General features: G+C 27.4%; 1 protein-coding gene across 1 annotated transcript; it reads right to left on the reverse strand.

The window, feature by feature from the left end:
- Positions 1 to 10,554: 10,554 nt before the first annotated feature.
- LOC127112540 (cation/H(+) antiporter 15) lies at positions 10,555 to 13,355 on the reverse strand. The gene is made up of 3 exons (XM_051046361.1): positions 13,164 to 13,355; positions 11,893 to 12,906; positions 10,555 to 11,802 (listed from the first exon to the last, which is right to left on the reverse strand). The coding sequence occupies exons 1-3, from the start codon at positions 13,353 to 13,355 to the stop codon at positions 10,555 to 10,557; spliced, it is 2,454 nt and encodes an 817-aa protein (XP_050902318.1).
- Positions 13,356 to 18,935: the final 5,580 nt, after the last annotated feature.

Raw genomic sequence — 18,935 nt, forward strand, 5'->3', positions numbered from 1 at the left:
AATTCTGAACTTAAAAAAAAAATTATTTTACATTATCTAAGATAAAATCATTATTCGGTCTATTTAATTATCAACCGTTCATAAAGAATAATAAGAATAAGATCGCTTTATTTATAAAAATAATAATTTATTGAGAAATTTTAATATAACATACCCAAAAAATAAGCATATTAATATTTTAACTATAGAAATATGCAACTTTTATCTCAAGCACCTTTAAAGTTGAGCACATAACTGATTAAATTAATATGTAACTATTTTAAACACATATAAGGCTTAGTCAACAAAACCTTCAGTCAGCTTCTATAGTCACATATATATAAAGCCCTTGGTCGAACTGAGTCTGAATCTTACACTTTCTAGATGCTGCAAATGTTCATAAAATCCAGAGGTATATAACAAATTCAGAATTTCAATAAGAAAGTCAAGAAATAATACTTAGAATATATGCCACAAGATTTGGTACTATAACACACAGTAAAGGTTTCAGAATGCAATAAGGGTGTCTTTTGTTTTGTAAACATCACATTGTGTAATAACAATACACTCTGATGATCTAGTAAAGTAAAAAACACAGTATTCTCTGATGATACAACTCATGTTTGATGACGGCCAGGGTCGACCCAATTATATCGGAGGCCCCGTTTTAATTACAAAAATGGGCCCATTTTTTTAAAACATAATTATAATAATTAAAAAAAATATATTAAAAATACATTTATATATAAATTAAAAATAAATTTAATTATATTTATTTTGAGTTTTGATCAATCTTGATTTTTCTATGTATTGAGTTTTTATCGTAATATTTTTTTCGATTATTGAGTTTTTTTAATAACATTTTATTCATTTTTATTGATATTTATTAAAAAAAATTGAAATTTTCAAAAATTTGGGCCCTCTAATATTTATGGCCCTGTGCTGCAGCACATGCACATGGGCGACCCTGATGTCGGCTTACAACAAACTATCCATTGTTATACTTATTAGTGAATGAATGAAGAAGACATCACATCACCATGAAATAATGATAATAAAAATATTCATTTATTATTATCACAATTGCATTTAATTTTTAATACGTTACTGTCATAAGAAAAGTCATAAACACACTGTTTTATATAAATAACAATCTGTTAATTTTTTTTAATACCTCACCATAACAACTATCAGATTCACTATATATTCATATTACCATACAATCAGCAATTGAAAATTTAATCTTAGATCTTAACATTCATAAAAATGATTTTGTTAGATGAGAAGGTATTAACTCTTTATCCCAAATATTGTATTTGTTCTTAACAAAATATACTTTTATATTCTAAATATTAAATATTATTATTTTTTCTTTAAAAAATAATTGATTTCAATATTTTATTGCTATATATTTTTTCCTTCAGAGATGCAATGATAAACAAATATTTTATACCACTAATTGATACAAGAAGAAAACTTATATACCATGAAAAGTATAGAAATAGTTCGGGAAAATGAAACATACAAAAGAGTCAAAGACTTAAAAACATCATGGTTTTTACAAATGACTACTGTTAACAAGTATTCAATACTCAAAATCCACAATTTCACACCATTATTTTGAATTTGTTGTCATAGAAATAATTTCAAAAAGAGTTGGAGACAACAATGTTCTCTCTGGTAGTGTTATACACAAGTTACCCTACAATAATATAAATTATATTATATAACTACATTTATGTTTCTTTTTAGACATAAATGGAGTGCTTCATGCCCTTGGACATGAAGAAAATGTTTACTTACAAGAAAAACCTACAAAAATTCCCAGACTTGAATTGAGGCTACAAGAGTAAGATTTCAACTACACATATTTTCCTATTCATATATTCATATATAAATTAAGTATACTAAATTAAAATTAATCTTATATTCTAAACATAATTGTTAAGGTCACATTGTGTAAAACTTTGAAAATTTGATGACAAGTCAACCAGAAAGAAGCGCCATTGTTGCAATCACCTCTACAACAGTGAATATGTTTAGAGGTAACTATATATTTAAACGTTATAGATATTTTATTCACTCAAAATATTACCATTTTCATAAATAAATCTAAATTTTTATTCCACAGATGAATACTTCATCAACTCAACTTTTATTGTCATAATGGCAATGACACTAGAGTCAGATACACAAGTACACTATAAATTTTATTTAAACAACTCTTTTGAAAATACAATTCTAAAGTTATTTTACTTCCAAATTTTTCTAAACTTCTAAACATGAGAGGTTTTCTTCATAGTTTTATCAACTATAAATGAAATTGATGATACGTTTGGATGGCATTATATTGAATGTGCAAACAGTATGAAGAAGTTTAACAAAAAGCCCATAAATTGAAATTTACTTTGTGTGAAACACCTTCTAAGTATCCAAAACAAGGTTAGACATTTGCAATCATAAACCATTTTATCAAAATTATTATTAGTAATATAATATAAAAAAAGCATGTAATCACAAGTTCAAAATAATGCTGAAAATGTCCGATGAAACCGCTAAAGCGACTTTGACATTTTTGATCAAGAGACCCAAAAGCTACTAAATACAACAGCTCAAATGCTCTTGCAACAACAACCTAACATGTTTACACCATCAATTCTACATAACCTCTGTCATCGTACTCTTATTTTTGAAATAAAATTGTCTATAAAAAACTTAAAAGAAGGATTGCAAATTTACACAATATCACGAACTTTTGTACCAACCGCTATTTTACAAGAATCAATTCTGAAAATACATTTTAACATGTAATTAAATTTGTACTACAATCATACAAATATACTACTAATTTTATGAATACTAACAATATACTTATCACATATAGGAGTCCATATCACCACAATGATTTAAAATAAAGAAGATCACCAAGAAGAATAAGAAGAAGAGGAACAACAACAACAACAACAACTTAGTGCTGAGCGAAGGCTAATCATAACATCATCAGATGATGAAACATATATCAAAGGGAATTCTAAAAATAATAATAGCAACAATGATCTTCATATATTATCCTGTGACGACGAGTCACTTCTCATACACAAATTAAAGAGTCGAAAATCTATTAAAGCAAAACAAAGAAACAACAAAATCTCATCCAAGAAAAAAAATAACAAAAACCATAAAAATTGATTCCAATTTTGAAGATTCCTTTTATGTTTTAAAATTTAATTTCATGTTTCGCCTTCATTTCCATTATTTATAAATGTATTAGTTTTCAATTAAAATTAGACTATTTTCTTTTGTTATGATAATCTTATTATCTATATTATAGAGTTTTTATAATAAATAATATCTACCATAAATAAAGTATTATTTTATTTCAACAACTTCTATTTACTACCCGCACGGTCTTCTAAACCACCGGTGCATCACGCGGGTCCTATTCTAGTAACTATTATTTCATATACATCATGGTACAAAGTTATTTGGACTACAAGACCAAATCAGATTATTGAGCAAGATTTGATAAGTACTAGTCAGCAAATTGGAATTCATTTATCAACAAATTTTTTTCTTCCATTTGAACTAATTTCAATAATTATTTTAGTTTCTTTGATATGTGCAATTGTCGTAGCTCTCGAGTAAGAAATCTTTATAGAACTAATAATAGAAATCAAGATTTTGTCTGAAGCTAATAATCAATGGAAAGAACCCTAATCTTACTATAGTCTTAAACTTTGAGGAATTTTTGATTCAGTACCTTGAAACAAAAAACCAGAAAAAAAAAAGAAAAACTATTTTGTAGTACTTGATCTCGTCACTAATCGTCACTTATTTTTAACTATATAAGAATATGTGGAGCTCCACATGTCTGGAAGCACATGAGAATGTTCTTTTTCTGATATTATTACCAATATTAGATATTAGGTTAGCCATAGCATTACTATACCCTCCATATTCATCCAACGATAAACCTAATCTGAATTACAGAACTATGACACAATCAAACCAAATGAACAAAATGTTGAATTGAATCGTATCACTCTCTACTGGGGTTTATTACTCATTTTTGTACTTTCTTTTTTATTCTCAATTTATTTCTTCAATTAATTCATCAATTAATATAAGAAATGAGAATTATATATATATATATATATATATATATATATATATATATATATATATATATATATATATATATATACTAGGAATTCTCTTATCCTATTCGGAAGGATATCATTTCATAATTATATATATGATTGTTTAGGTCTCTAGTATGAATAACTACTTGATCAAATATGGAGGAAAGTAGGATAAATGGCCAATACTACTGGAAGAATTCCTCTTTGGATAGTAGGTACTATAACCGCTATTATTGTGATTGGTTTAACTGGTATTTTCTTTTAAGGTTCATATTCCGGATTGGGATCATCCCTCTAATAATGAGATGAATTTCTTTTTCAAAATGAAAGCATAAGAACTCTACAGTGATCCACTCTTTCTTTGATGAATTCGAGTGGGTCCCGTTGAGTTTTTAATAATCAGAATATTTTTGAAAGTGAGTCAATACATAACTTTATTCTATGTTTCAAAAAATTCCATTTCCTTTTTTAGGATGTGAATGAAAATATAATCTTAATAGAAATATATTTCTAATATAGACTCATGATTCAATTCTTTTTTTTTAAAGTTAATTAAGAAACTTGTATTTGGTGAATTCAATTCCCACTCTTTTTTATTTGGTCATTCCTTCACTACGTATCTATTTTGACATAAACAATAAAGAATCACTCTAGGAAAAGATAAATTATCCCTCCTAGAATTCTGTTTTCCCCTTTTCTATTTCTATTTTACTTAATATATTGTACCTAAATGTTAATAGCACATAATAAAATGTTACGCAAACAAAATATTTTACTTTTATAAATAATTTAATAAAGATGGATATTAACATTATTATAAACATTTATATCATTTAAGAAAAACTCATGAAATAATGACAATAAATATAATAGACTATTTTTTAAATCATTAAAGAAAACGGATGAATTAATGGACCTGAGTTACACATTTTGGTGAATATAATAATAAAACTTTATAATGGTCTAAGATTTATTATCACTCACAACTTATACCATTTAAAACGGATTGATATGGTTGTTTACTTACATATTAAGTAATTGACTAATTTAATTTTATCATAATTAAGAATTAATATTCATTTATTATTATTACAAGCATGTTTTACATGTTTAATAATTAATTTTATTATAATTAACCGTTCATTGGATTCCAATTGCATTATAATTTGCAATTTATAATCAATATACATGGTTTACTTATATATTCTTATTATTACTATTACTATTATTATTAATATTCATATCAACTTTTTTAAATATAACATGGGAAACAATCAATATAAAAAAATCATTTTGTACAAAATTTTATTCATATTTATAAATAATTATATTTATTCTTTTTATAATCAAATCTTGTGCCTTCAGCAACTACTCCTGCAACTCTCTGAGCATAACATTCCTCTCAGCAGTCAACTTGTTGACTTCATCTACTACCGAAAATGGAGTATCCCCTCTTACTAACATTGGTGGGGTTCTTCCATATAAGACTTCAAAAGGAGTGGCATTCAAGGATGCATGGTAATTGGTATTGTACTAAACTGCCCAAGCCAACCATTTTGGCCACTATTTTGGTTTAAGCTCAGTCGCACATCTCAAATAAGTCTCTAAACACCTATTGCCACCTCAATTTTCCCATCTGACTGAGGACGGTAAGCACTATTGTACTTCAATCCATTACCTGCCTGTTTAAACAATTAAGACCAGAAATTACTTTAAAAAAACCTTATCTCTATCAGAGACTATGGAGATAGGGAAACCATGTAGCCTGACCACTTATTTTATGAATAAGTCAGTAATGTTCTTAGCAGTATAAGGATGGCTCATATGAAGGAAATGAGCATATTTTGTCAATCTATCCACCACTATCATCACAATATCCACTCCATACACCTTAGGCAACCCTCACACATGAAGTCCATAGAAATGTTACTCCATGTCTGTGTTGGTATACGCAAATGTTGTAGCAATCCTCCATGGCTCAAGGTTTGATACTTATTCCTTTGACACACTTCACAAGCCTGCACATACTCTTATATCCTCTTTCTCATACCCTCCCAATACACCACACTAGAATTTTTTTTGTAAGTCCTTAGGTATCCTGAGTTCCCTTCCACAACAGTATCATGGAACTCATGTAAGATCCAAGCAAATCTGGGTGATTGCTTTGGAACCACTATTCTGCCTTCATGATACAACCTACCACCTTTGAGCTGAAAACCAGTTTGGCTACTAGGATCTGCTAGTACTTCTTTTCTCCCATCCTTATCTCTCCTAGGGAATTGAGACTTAAATCATGCATACTGACAAGGGAACATTCCCTGATTCTCTCTCTTCTGCCACCTCTCCCATGTGCTGCTAACATAATTAATTTTGAGTGGGAGTGGAATTATTCCCCAACTCTCTCTTCCTATGTGTCCTCCTATACACCTTGCTATATCTATCACATTGAAATTGATCCTTCTAGCAAGCTAGATCACTAAAAGAGATCACTGAAATTGATAGTACAGATTCTACGAGCTAACCAAGTATTATTGGACAACAATTTAAACTACTTAGGTTTTTCAATGCAAAAAAAAAATTGAAGTATATAAAAAAAAATCTTGGTCATATCAATAAGGTCATGATATTTCTATTTCTTTGTCTTTTTTTATTACATATAATGGATCTGTCTAAACCGCTGCATGATTTCCTTATAGTCTTTGTGGGATCAGGTCTTATATTAGAAAGTTTAGGAGTAGTATTACATACCAACCCCATTTTTTCTGCTTTTTGTTGGGACTGGTTCTGGTTTATATATTTTAGCAAACTCGCATGTTGTAGCTGTGCCATAGCTACTTATTTACGTGGGAGCTACTAACATTTTAATCATATTTGCTGTGATGTTCATGAATAGTTCTGAATATTAACAAGATTTAAATCTTTGGACCGTAGGGGATGGAATGACTTTGATCGTTTGTATAAGTATTTTAGTTTCACTAATCTATTTATATATATTAAATCTAATGCTTCAAATAATTTTGCGACAGTTAACACTGAATTCCTAAAAAATAGTCCACATCATCCTATTAGCTTATGTGTATACCTTCTACTAAACCACTAATCAAAACACCATTATCTTCCAACACCCATTCTTTGACTCTTTCTCTATCTATTTATATATATTAAATTTAATGCTTCAAATAATTTTGCAACACTTAACACTGACTTCCTAAAAAATAGTCCACATCATCCTATTAGCTTATGTGAATACCTTTTACTAAACCACTAATCAAAACACCATTATCTTTCAACACCCATTCTTTGACTCTTTTTCTACCCAAACCCCTTTTTCACTTTCCCTAATTCTCCAATACCACATTATAATGAATATTGAATCATAATTTATTAACTAAAATAAGAACTCGCTTTTAAGTATTTTTAAAGTCATTGACTCATTGTTTTTAGTTGGTATGATGAATCATAATTTATTTAATTTGTATTATAAATATTATAGGAAAATATAGTTTTATACATTTTTTGGTCAATATTATTTTTGTACAAATAATAAATATACTATTTTTACTTTACTCAATTTTAAAAAAATATACATATAAGATTTTTATCTCAAATATTAATAGCATTACAAAGGAGCATAACAAAAAATTACCAAAGTACAACATTTACTTATATATTAATATTATTATGAATATTCATATAATTTTTTTTAATATAACATAGGATACAATCAATATGAAAATAAATAAAAGCGGTCATTTTTATATATTATTTTATTCATGTTAATAGTTAATTATATTTATTATTTTTAATAATATAATTAATTTTATTTAAATTAGAAATAATAAACATAGATATAAAATTTTATATTATTATAAGAACTAAATTATAAATAGTAAACATATATATTATATTATATTCAACAAAAACTGAACATTTTATATTATTATGAGAATTAAATTTTACACCTTTACAATTAGAGGCATAGGAAATATGTACAATGTATTATATATATTAATCACTGTCTCTAACATTAATAGAATTACACGGTATAAAAAAGTTACTAAGATAAATATTCAATAAAAACAAATATTAGTCTCGAAATTATTCATAATTAATAGTTATTAAATTGATCTATCACAATTTAATTTAAATCAACAAAATTTAAATTTTAATCTATAATAAAAAAAGTTAATTTTAGTCTTTTAAAAAAATAAATTTTATTTGACACTAATAATAGAAGAAGGGAAACTATTTTAAAGACAAAACGTCATAAATCACTGTAAAAAGTTATTCAAAACATTAATGTCATAAAATTTAATGTCATCATTAAAAAAACTGAATGCTGATAGAATATTTATAAAAAATTATATGTAAAGTTGTTCCCAATTAAATGCAGTAATGAATATAAAAAATATTTAAATTTTTTATTATTACCATTACAACTAAAAATTGAAAAACTAATTGACGTCTATTACATTTTACTTTTGACTAATCATCTGTAATTTAATTTAATTTTTAATTTTTATTCACATCAAATTTACAACTATTTATTTCCTAATGACAATATAAAATTATAACATTCATATGTGAACTAAATTGAAATATTTATTAACAATAAAAATTTAATAAAAAATTTAATCAAATTATAATAAAACAATTTCTCTACATTTTCATTTAACCATTAATATTATTATTTATCAAAAAAGTATAAATAATGAATATAATGTCATTTTAAAAATTAAATAATGAATATCATAAATAACTAAAAAAAATATAATTCACGTTATTATTCTTAACTGAATGATGCATATGAATAATAAATATATTACTTTATTTCTAAATATTAACAAAATTAATACATATAAAATTTTATTTTAAATATTAATAGCACATAATAAAATGTTACACAAACAAAATATTTTATTTTTGTAAATAATTTAATAAAGATGGATATTAACATTATTATAAACATTTATATCATTTAAAAAAAACTCATGAAATAAGGACAATAAATATAAGAGACTATTTTTTAAATCATGAAAGAAAATTGATGAATTGATGGACCTGAGTTACACATTTTGGTGAATATAATAATAAAATTTTATAATGGTTTAAGATTTATTATCACTCACAACTCATACCGTTTAAAACGGATTGATATGGTTGTTTACTTACATATATTAAGTAATTGACTAATTTAATTTTATCATAATTAAGAGTTAATATTCATTTAATATTATGACAACCATATTTTACACGTTTAATAATTATTTTTATGATAATTAACGGTTCATTGGATTCCAATTACATTATAATTTGCAATTTATAATCAATATACATGGTTTACTTATATTATTATTATTATTAATATTATTATTTTATAAATATTCATATCAATTTTTTTTAAATATAACATAGGAAATAATCAATATAAAAAAGATCATTTTGTACAAAATTTTATTCATATTTACAAATAATTATATTTATTCTTTTTATAATCAAAATAATATTCTTCATATTGTTGGTAAATTACAAATAATAAACGTAGATATTAGATGACTATAATCAATATTTATTAAAAATAATGCATCACCATGTAGCATATATTATACTATATGAAGGCCATTAATTAAAGTATTAAAATAAAATTCATTTGAATCATAAAAAATTAATCTAGTCTATCAAAAAAAATGTTTATTTATGATACTAATAAATAAACTGAATCTTGATAAAATATTTACAATAAACTACAATTAATTTTTTTTCTTTTTTGGAGAACCACTAATATATTTAAAGTTGTTCACAAATTAAATTCAATAATGAAAATAATAAATATTTAATTTTTTTGTTATTACTCTAAATTTAAAATTACATATTAATAAAAATTTTTATATATATATATATATATATATAATTTTAATAAAATATATTAAATATCTAATTTAAGTAAAATATATAATTCACACTCTTGCACTATAAATTGTGAAAATTTTGAAAATGATTTTACAAGGGCAATGTCGTCTTTTCATACGTGATGGAGGGTGTCAGGTCTAAGTGAGGGAGTGTCGAATTAAATGCTTCAAAAAAATACAAGCTCTAATTTTAAAGCTTTAACTCTATGATTTTTCGAGCCAGACAGAGTGATCCTTATGAGCTAGTCATTTTAACAGCTCTAAATGTACGGCTCAAAACCATACTATTCTATTTTAATATATTATATTAAATGAATTATCATTTAAAAAATTAAAACATGTAATGCAGGTACTAGGAGACCATAACATGATTTAACTATTAAAAAAAATTGAAATATGGTATAACAAATAAATGGCTTTACCTGATGAACTATAACCACTTAATTTATAAAAAAATGAAAACAAATCATTCTAACTATACAAAATATTAATTAATCCAAAACTTTGTATCGTCGATCGATCTTTTACAAATTTTCAGTACCAGTTTTCACTTCATGACATTTTCTCATAACGCGTTTTCTTCCAACCAAATATTGTTGCACAATAAGCACAGAAGATTGCGTACCAAAGCTAGTTGAAGCCAATATGTCACCTATAACACCAAGTTCAGGATGGTCGCACCATTCCAACAACCTCGAAAAAATCACCGAGTTCTTACCGCTTCCTTGTCCAACAATGTACAAATCATATCCAGGTTTATCAATATCGTTAAGAAGCGTTGGAATCTCTTCGCCCGTATTCGAATGGACTTCCTTCTCTGAGTAAAGAATTGAATCGTTATTGTTCACTGCTTTGTGCCTAAAGGAAATTATACACTCTTCATCCAACTCTTTTTGCATCACATTGTCTATAACCGTCGACAACATTCCATGACGAGACTTGCTTTTTTCCATTTTTAGTTTTGTTTCTTCTGCAGCCTTACCTAACAGATTGATCCTCACAACATGTAATTGTGTTCCTGGATGCCCCGCCATTCTCCATGCAATAGACAAGGCTTCACGGTCGTCAGGTCCACCGATGAAAATCATTATAATGCGTAATTTTATTTCTAACAACGATCCTAAACCGCGATCCACAAAGATCCCTACCGAACAAGGTGCTTTTTGTAGAACATTTTTGTTTATCTCACAATGTTCATTGTGGATTATTTCTGGAGCATCTTCTATTGTTGAGTAGTCTTTGTGAAAGGGAAGGAGAATTAGGCTGGCGCGTTTCTCTTCGGCAACATTGTAAATGTCCTCATGGATAGTTGTGTAGGACGAGACAACACTTGATATGTCAAACCTAATCGCATTGTATTGTTCTACGAGTTTTTCAAATGCATTAGTTATGCTCTCAAACTCTAATTGTGATCCATAGTTGGTTGCTTCTGCGCCACCAATCGTGCTGTTTGAATTATCCATTTGTGAAACAAGAATAGCTGTGCCATGTCTAGTGAGTTGAACTAAGTGAGCTACTGATACATGTATAGGTGAAAGTCTAGTAGCATTTGTGGCTTCAATGACATGGATCATGTTATTGGCATGTTTAGCATTGTGGACACAAGCGACGATTCGAAGCTCCACATCGAACCTCAGTTTTTGCACGGTCCTTAATTGCGATTGCATGAATCGGAATTTTGGTTTGTATATTGCATTGATCAAGGGAGAAACCATTACAGTCATTACTATAATAGCAAGCATCATAACCATGAAAGTATATGGATCCAAAATCTGTAAAGAAAAAAGAAAAAAAAGTAAGTTGGTTAAAAGGCTGTTTGATTTAAATCATGCAATAATAGAAAAATGGTAGTTTAAAATTACCCTTTTGTCCCAAGCAATATTCAGTAGTATGACAGCCATGATACCCTTGGTGTTGAGAAGCAATCCAATGGCAACTCCATCTCGGGCAGGCATACCGAAGAAGAAAGTGACAATCACAGAGCTCAAAACTTTAGGTATGCATAACAAAAGCATAACCAAAAACATTAAACCCGCATTCTTTTGCTTCAAAAGGAAAGGCAAGTTGAGTCTAAAACCAAATCCAGCAAAGTAAACAGGACACAGAATCTCAGAAACAAAATCGGCCGACAATTCCAAAACCACATCAGCAAACTTTCCATGAGGCAAAATTAATCCAAACACAAAAGCTCCAACAATAGGATGTGTACCGAGAGAATCCGTAATGTACGAACAAATACACACTCCCGTCAACACGTCCAACAGGTGTGATTTTCGCCACGTGTTCATACTTGTTCTGTGTTCAATGATTGGAGTAAGGATAGGTCTCACCACAGCAAAGCAAAAAACTATGAACATCAAAGTAGAGATTACTGAGAGATAAGGCTTTCCACCTCTAGTCGAATAAGGAATCAACAAGGTAAACATAACCCAACCATATGCATCGGTTAACATAGCTGCTGTCAATGCATCTTTTCCAAGCTTTGTATATAAAAGTTTAAGATTAGCTAAGATTCTTGCAAGGACAGGGAAACCTGTTACAGAAAGTGCTAAACACCAGAATAAATATGCTTCGCCTTGATTTTCTTTTGGTGTTTGTGCGAAAACATCATTTTTATCTATAAGTTTTTGTTGTAGAGCTAGAAATCCAACACCAAATAACATTGGCGTCACAATGCCGGCAATTGCTATGCTTGTACCTTTCTTCCTTGATCTTAAGATGGTGTCTGAATTCATTTCTAAACCACTTAGGAACACATAGTACATTATTCCTAAGTTTGCAAAGGTTTCAACGGCTAGGATTCCATATTGACTATAAAACAAGGAAAATACCCATTCAAAATTTCCCAAGAGACTTGGACTCAGAGTAAAACCAGCCTGCATTATATAAAATTCAGGAATTATTATATTTTTTTATCTCTCATTTATGAAACGCAGTCTTAATGTATGAACTTTTATATGTTTTTATGGAAGTCTTAATGTATGAACTTTTATATGTTTTTATGGCAGTCTTAATGTATAAACTTTTATATGTTTTTATGTTGAAAATTCAATGTGACTAACTATCATGTGTATTGATGATTCAAATTTACTGGCAAAAGAAAGAAAGAAATATATGATGAATGAATACTTACCAACACCTGCGCAATAATGAGGGGCACATGAAGGGGCTTAAGGACGAAGTAGAAAAGCCGAGAAACCAAAATATCATAAGCAATTTGGAGACACAAAAGAGGAACATGTTTTATCATAATATCATCAGCCATCCAGATATTGTTTGAAGGACTAAATGATACATTATAACATGCATAATTTGCCATCTCCATCTTTTCTTTTACTGTTATTTCTTCTCTTGATTAGTTTCTTATGTTAATGTATTTTTTTTCTTCTCATTTAAATACTATGTTTTTTCTTTTACGTGAATAACATGCAAGTTATGATGAACAATGATGTATTAGAGCTGGCAAATGCAGTTTACATTGTTTGTTGCTACTATTTTACAGAATGCTCTATTTTTCATGATCTATGCTGACATTATGGTTGCTTTTTGATGATAGTTTTTTTGTGTAATAAACATTACGTATATCCGCTTCCGCCATACACTAAATTTAGACATTGAACCTCTATTAGTTACTTAAAACAAATTCAAATGGATGAAAACTAACTGATGACGATATCAGAATGTTCGTTACCGCTTTCCGAATGTCTTCTTTTATTTCTGAAAATATTAAATTTGTTTTTAAAATTGTTTAAAAAAACTAATGTGACATTAAGTCAGATAAATAAAAGTATAAAAAAAACTAATGAGACATTAAGTCAGATAAATAGAATTATAAAAGAGAAATGTATAAATACCAAATTAAAATTCTGAACTTAAAAAAAAAATTATTTTACATTATCTAAGATAAAATCATTATTCGGTCTATTTAATTATCAACCGTTCATAAAGAATAATAAGAATAAGATCGCTTTATTTATAAAAATAATAATTTATTGAGAAATTTTAATATAACATACCCAAAAAATAAGCATATTAATATTTTAACTATAGAAATATGCAACTTTTATCTCAAGCACCTTTAAAGTTGAGCACATAACTGATTAAATTAATATGTAACTATTTTAAACACATATAAGGCTTAGTCAACAAAACCTTCAGTCAGCTTCTATAGTCACATATATATAAAGCCCTTGGTCGAACTGAGTCTGAATCTTACACTTTCTAGATGCTGCAAATGTTCATAAAATCCAGAGGTATATAACAAATTCAGAATTTCAATAAGAAAGTCAAGAAATAATACTTAGAATATATGCCACAAGATTTGGTACTATAACACACAGTAAAGGTTTCAGAATGCAATAAGGGTGTCTTTTGTTTTGTAAACATCACATTGTGTAATAACAATACACTCTGATGATCTAGTAAAGTAAAAAACACAGTATTCTCTGATGATACAACTCATGTTTGATGACGGCCAGGGTCGACCCAATTATATCGGAGGCCCCGTTTTAATTACAAAAATGGGCCCATTTTTTTAAAACATAATTATAATAATTAAAAAAAATATATTAAAAATACATTTATATATAAATTAAAAATAAATTTAATTATATTTATTTTGAGTTTTGATCAATCTTGATTTTTCTATGTATTGAGTTTTTATCGTAATATTTTTTTCGATTATTGAGTTTTTTTAATAACATTTTATTCATTTTTATTGATATTTATTAAAAAAAATTGAAATTTTCAAAAATTTGGGCCCTCTAATATTTATGGCCCTGTGCTGCAGCACATGCACATGGGCGACCCTGATGTCGGCTTACAACAAACTATCCATTGTTATACTTATTAGTGAATGAATGAAGAAGACATCACATCACCATGAAATAATGATAATAAAAATATTCATTTATTATTATCACAATTGCATTTAATTTTTAATACGTTACTGTCATAAGAAAAGTCATAAACACACTGTTTTATATAAATAACAATCTGTTAATTTTTTTTAATACCTCACCATAACAACTATCAGATTCACTATATATTCATATTACCATACAATCAGCAATTGAAAATTTAATCTTAGATCTTAACATTCATAAAAATGATTTTGTTAGATGAGAAGGTATTAACTCTTTATCCCAAATATTGTATTTGTTCTTAACAAAATATACTTTTATATTCTAAATATTAAATATTATTATTTTTTCTTTAAAAAATAATTGATTTCAATATTTTATTGCTATATATTTTTTCCTTCAGAGATGCAATGATAAACAAATATTTTATACCACTAATTGATACAAGAAGAAAACTTATATACCATGAAAAGTATAGAAATAGTTCGGGAAAATGAAACATACAAAAGAGTCAAAGACTTAAAAACATCATGGTTTTTACAAATGACTACTGTTAACAAGTATTCAATACTCAAAATCCACAATTTCACACCATTATTTTGAATTTGTTGTCATAGAAATAATTTCAAAAAGAGTTGGAGACAACAATGTTCTCTCTGGTAGTGTTATACACAAGTTACCCTACAATAATATAAATTATATTATATAACTACGTTTATGTTTCTTTTTAGACATAAATGGAGTGCTTCATGCCCTTGGACATGAAGAAAATGTTTACTTACAAGAAAAACCTACAAAAATTCCCAGACTTGAATTGAGGCTACAAGAGTAAGATTTCAACTACACATATTTTCCTATTCATATATTCATATATAAATTAAGTATACTAAATTAAAATTAATCTTATATTCTAAACATAATTGTTAAGGTCACATTGTGTAAAACTTTGAAAATTTGATGACAAGTCAACCAGAAAGAAGCGCCATTGTTGCAATCACCTCTACAACAGTGAATATGTTTAGAGGTAACTATATATTTAAACGTTATAGATATTTTATTCACTCAAAATATTACCATTTTCATAAATAAATCTAAATTTTTATTCCACAGATGAATACTTCATCAACTCAACTTTTATTGTCATAATGGCAATGACACTAGAGTCAGATACACAAGTACACTATAAATTTTATTTAAACAACTCTTTTGAAAATACAATTCTAAAGTTATTTTACTTCCAAATTTTTCTAAACTTCTAAACATGAGAGGTTTTCTTCATAGTTTTATCAACTATAAATGAAATTGATGATACGTTTGGATGGCATTATATTGAATGTGCAAACAGTATGAAGAAGTTTAACAAAAAGCCCATAAATTGAAATTTACTTTGTGTGAAACACCTTCTAAGTATCCAAAACAAGGTTAGACATTTGCAATCATAAACCATTTTATCAAAATTATTATTAGTAATATAATATAAAAAAAGCATGTAATCACAAGTTCAAAATAATGCTGAAAATGTCCGATGAAACCGCTAAAGCGACTTTGACATTTTTGATCAAGAGACCCAAAAGCTACTAAATACAACAGCTCAAATGCTCTTGCAACAACAACCTAACATGTTTACACCATCAATTCTACATAACCTCTGTCATCGTACTCTTATTTTTGAAATAAAATTGTCTATAAAAAACTTAAAAGAAGGATTGCAAATTTACACAATATCACGAACTTTTGTACCAACCGCTATTTTACAAGAATCAATTCTGAAAATACATTTTAACATGTAATTAAATTTGTACTACAATCATACAAATATACTACTAATTTTATGAATACTAACAATATACTTATCACATATAGAAGTCCATATCACCACAATGATTTAAAATAAAGAAGATCACCAAGAAGAATAAGAAGAAGAGGAACAACAACAACAACAACAACTTAGTGCTGAGCGAAGGCTAATCATAACATCATCAGATGATGAAACATATATCAAAGGGAATTCTAAAAATAATAATAGCAACAATGATCTTCATATATTATCCTGTGACGACGAGTCACTTCTCATACACAAATTAAAGAGTCGAAAATCTATTAAAGCAAAACAAAGAAACAACAAAATCTCATCCAAGAAAAACAATAACAAAAACCATAAAAATTGATTCCAATTTTGAAGATTCCTTTTATGTTTTAAAATTTAATTTCATGTTTCGCCTTCATTTCCATTATTTATAAATGTATTAGTTTTCAATTAAAATTAGACTATTTTCTTTTGTTATGATAATCTTATTATCTATATTATAGAGTTTTTATAATAAATAATATCTACCATAAATAAAGTATTATTTTATTTCAACAACTTCTATTTACTACCCGCACGGTCTTCTAAACCACCGGTGCATCACGCGGGTCCTATTCTAGTAACTATTATTTCATATACATCATGGTACAAAGTTATTTGGACTACAAGACCAAATCAGATTATTGAGCAAGATTTGATAAGTACTAGTCAGCAAATTGGAATTCATTTATCAACAAATTTTTTTCTTCCATTTGAACTAATTTCAATAATTATTTTAGTTTCTTTGATATGTGCAATTGTCGTAGCTCTCGAGTAAGAAATCTTTATAGAACTAATAATAGAAATCAAGATTTTGTCTGAAGCTAATAATCAATGGAAAGAACCCTAATCTTACTATAGTCTTAAACTTTGAGGAATTTTTGATTCAGTACCTTGAAACAAAAAACCAGAAAAAAAAAAAGAAAAACTATTTTGTAGTACTTGATCTCGTCACTAATCGTCACTTATTTTTAACTATATAAGAATATGTGGAGCTCCACATGTCTGGAAGCACATGAGAATGTTCTTTTTCTGATATTATTACCAATATTAGATATTAGGTTAGCCATAGCATTACTATACCCTCCATATTCATTGTGGTATGGTTATTTGTCAGCTTGGGTTGAACTTACGATATATTTGGAAGCCTCCATCCAGACGAGTATTTTATAGAAACCCGACAAGGAATTCCTTTAATAATTGGCCATTTTGATTTTGGAACAACTCGATGAATTTAGTTAATCTTTTTAGGAGGCTCCAATGACCATAGATAGGACCTATCAATTTTTTAGAGTCCGATGGTTGGCTGTTCACTAACGGTATCCACCGTTTCTTTTTTGGGATCAATATGAGCAATGCAGTTCATCCAACGATAAACCTAATCTGAATTACAGAACTATGACACAATCAAACACAAATGAACAAAATGTTGAATTCAATCGTATCAGTCTCTACTGGGGTTTATTACTCATTTTTGTACTTTCTTTTTTATTCTCAATTTATTTCTTCAATTAATTCATCAATTAATATAAGAAATGAGAATATATATATATATATATATATATATATATATATATATATATATATATATATATATATATATATATATACTAGGAATTCTCTTATCCTATTCGGAAGGATATCATTTCATAATTATATATATGATTGTTTAGGTCTCTAGTATGAATAACTACTTGATCAAATATGGAGGAAAGTAGGATAAATGGCCAATACTACTGGAAGAATTCCTCTTTGGATAGTAGGTACTATAACCGCTATTATTGTGATTGGTTTAACTGGTATTTTCTTTTAAGGTTCATATTCCGGATTGGGATCATCCCTCTAATAATGAGATGAATTTCTTTTTCAAAATGAAAGCATAAGAACTCTACAGTGATCCACTCTTTCTTTGATGAATTCGAGTGGGTCCCGTTGAGTTTTTAATAATCAGAATATTTTTGAAAGTGAGTCAATACATAACTTTATTCTATGTTTCAAAAAATTCCATTTCCTTTTTTAGGATGTGAATGAAAATATAATCTTAATAGAAATATATTTCTAATATAGACTCATGATTCAATTCTTTTTTTTTAAAGTTAATTAAGAAACTTGTATTTGGTGAATTCAATTCCCACTCTTTTTTATTTGGTCATTCCTTCACTACGTATCTATTTTGACATAAACAATAAAGAATCAC

Source organism: Lathyrus oleraceus, unplaced genomic scaffold (genome assembly GCF_024323335.1).
Source record: "Lathyrus oleraceus cultivar Zhongwan6 unplaced genomic scaffold, CAAS_Psat_ZW6_1.0 chrUn0152, whole genome shotgun sequence".
Taxonomy (NCBI): Eukaryota; Viridiplantae; Streptophyta; class Magnoliopsida; order Fabales; family Fabaceae; genus Lathyrus; species Lathyrus oleraceus.